The sequence below is a fragment of the Telopea speciosissima genome, chromosome 1 (assembly GCF_018873765.1).
Source record: "Telopea speciosissima isolate NSW1024214 ecotype Mountain lineage chromosome 1, Tspe_v1, whole genome shotgun sequence".
Lineage (NCBI taxonomy): Eukaryota > Viridiplantae > Streptophyta > Magnoliopsida > Proteales > Proteaceae > Telopea > Telopea speciosissima.
In genome coordinates, this window is record NC_057916.1 from 81798607 (window position 1) to 81800993 (window position 2387).

A 2387-nucleotide genomic window follows, 5' to 3' on the forward strand; every position below is an offset into this window, starting at 1 on the left:
TCCTGCTATACGCAACACAGAGTCGTGATTGACTGATTGGTGATGTTACTATATCATAATTCGTATCTATAATAGGATTGGCTCTAGTGATTTGCTCTAGTAGAGCCTCTCTCTCTCTCTCTCTCTCTCTCTTGGGGGGAAGACTGCAATCACATGACTGCCCTGCAACCACGTATACGACGCCATAAAATTATAAGGACGAAACAACAAAATTAAAGCAAACCTCTCTCTCTCTCTCTCTCTGTGCTAAAGCTTAACCCACTGTAACCCTGTCATGCCAATTTCAGTACTGCACAGCCATTAAACAAAGCCTTCTTTTCAGACCTCTTGCCCTTTTCCTCTTCTCTTAAAACCAACCAGAACCCTCCTCACCAAATTTCAATCCACTACGTTCCAAGTCTCTCTCTCTCTTTCTCTCTCTCACTCTATCACTCTTGCGCTGGCTCTACCAACCATGGAAGCTTTCAGCTTGCTGAAGTACTGGAGAGGTGGGGGAGTTGCAGGAAATAATGAAAGTATCATACCTGACAGTACTACCATATCCACCACTCTTCAACAGCAACCTGTGGTGGACACAGATGACGACGATGTGGACGATGGGTCCTTCTTCGACATGGAGTTTAAGGTGCCCGACAACGATGATGGTGAAGGCGGAGACGACAATGATAACAGCAGCGGAGTTGACGAGGAAGATGACAGTGTGTCATCGGCATCAGCGGGAATCGATGGAGAGGGAGAGTTTAACTTCACGGTGTCTTCTGGGTCGAGCGATAGTAGAACAGACCCGGACCCTTCACTTTCCCCTTCTGACGATCTGTTCTTCAAAGGAAGGCTTTTGCCGCTCGAACCTTCGTCCCTCATATTCAACCATTCTGAACCAAACTCCAAGCCTCAGTTCCCTGTCTCCTTGTTGAAATCTGCAACCAAGTTTCGTATTCTCATGTTGGGATTTAAGAAGCCCAAATCGACGATGGCTGACAAGATGGAGAGAAACGCTGCTGATGGGGCTAGTCCAAAACAGCAGCAAGGGAAATTTTTCGCGGTGAAATTTAAGGTGGAAGAGGTCCCCATCGTTTCTCTGTTTACTAGAGAGAATAGTTCGAGAAGCTTTGGAAGTAAGCTTCAGAAGCAGAACTCCGAAGAGGCAACCACGGATGATAAGAAGTTTTCGAAGGATGTGGTGCAAAAGTATCTGAAGATGATCAAGCCGCTCTACGTAAAGGTTTCGAGAAGGTATGGGGAGAAGCTGAAATTTTCTGGACAATTGAGCTTGGGGTTAGGGAAAACGGCTCCGGCACCTGCGTCAACGACGACACCAGTTTGTTCTCCGAAAACAACTAAGAACAACCAGGGAAAAGCAGAGGAATCCGAAGTGCAGAGCAATGGGAGGAGTCAGAAACAGGGGAACTTGACTGCGGGGTTGCGAGTTGTTCGTAAGCATTTAGTAAAGAGCAGGTCCGCGTCTTCGGCTGTGGCAGCCGTTCCGACAATGCCGTTCCAGGCCAGCAGTAGACGAGATGATTCACTGTTGCAGGAGGACGGCATCCAGGGGGCCATCTTACACTGCAAGAGATCGTTTACTGCTACGAGAGGTATAGATCTGAGTTGATCTCTAATGGATTCTAATCTATGAAAGTTTTATTTTATTCTCATCGTTGGTGATTTTCAAATGAACCGGAGCTTCGTTCGTGTCTGTCTTCGCAGATTCAGAGACCTCTATGCTTTCGCGGTGTGCGAGCGATCCGTCTCACGAGAAGTTGATCAGTTCGTCAAGAAATTCTTCGGATCTCTCACACAAGAAAGCAGTTAATTCGTCTTCAGATTTCTGAGAAGAGAAGCAAAGATTAGATCTGTGAATTGGATTGAGTCTCTTACTGGTTTTAGTTTTTTTTTGTAAAAAAAAGAGGAATTTTATAGATTAGGAGAGAAGAAGAGTTTTATAGATTCTGATTTGATAATCTGAAATCCGCTTGAGAATGAAAGGAGATTAGATCTTCCGAAAGTGTTCGATAAAATTACCCAGTGAGTCTGTGATCTGAATTCGAAATTTTAAACCCCCACCCAAAAAAAAAACCCTGAGATCTGATCGATTGATCTCGGAATGGAACGATTTTAAAATCGAAAGAGAGAATCCTGCAATAATATATAAGATTGCTTTTTTGTTTTTTTTCAAGGATTGAATCTTTGTTTTATATCAAAATTAATATATTGGATTGGTTATTGTTATTATTCTATTTTCCGGCTCTGCGAATCAAATAGGAGAATGAAATATTGTCTTTACTGTATAGAAATGGTCAGCGAAGGGGAAAAGTAGCGACAAAGACAGAAACAGTGAAAAGCTTTGTGAGGAATGGAAAGGAAGGAAAAGACTAAAGAGAGATGTTGAG

The 2387-nt window shown here is 43.5% G+C and overlaps 1 protein-coding gene across 1 annotated transcript; it reads left to right on the forward strand.

The window, feature by feature from the left end:
* Positions 1–427: 427 nt before the first annotated feature.
* Positions 428–1829, forward strand: LOC122655596 (probable membrane-associated kinase regulator 2). The gene is made up of 2 exons (XM_043849834.1): positions 428–1592; positions 1705–1829. The coding sequence occupies exons 1-2, from the start codon at positions 455–457 to the stop codon at positions 1827–1829; spliced, it is 1263 nt and encodes a 420-aa protein (XP_043705769.1). The 5' UTR covers positions 428–454.
* Positions 1830–2387: the final 558 nt, after the last annotated feature.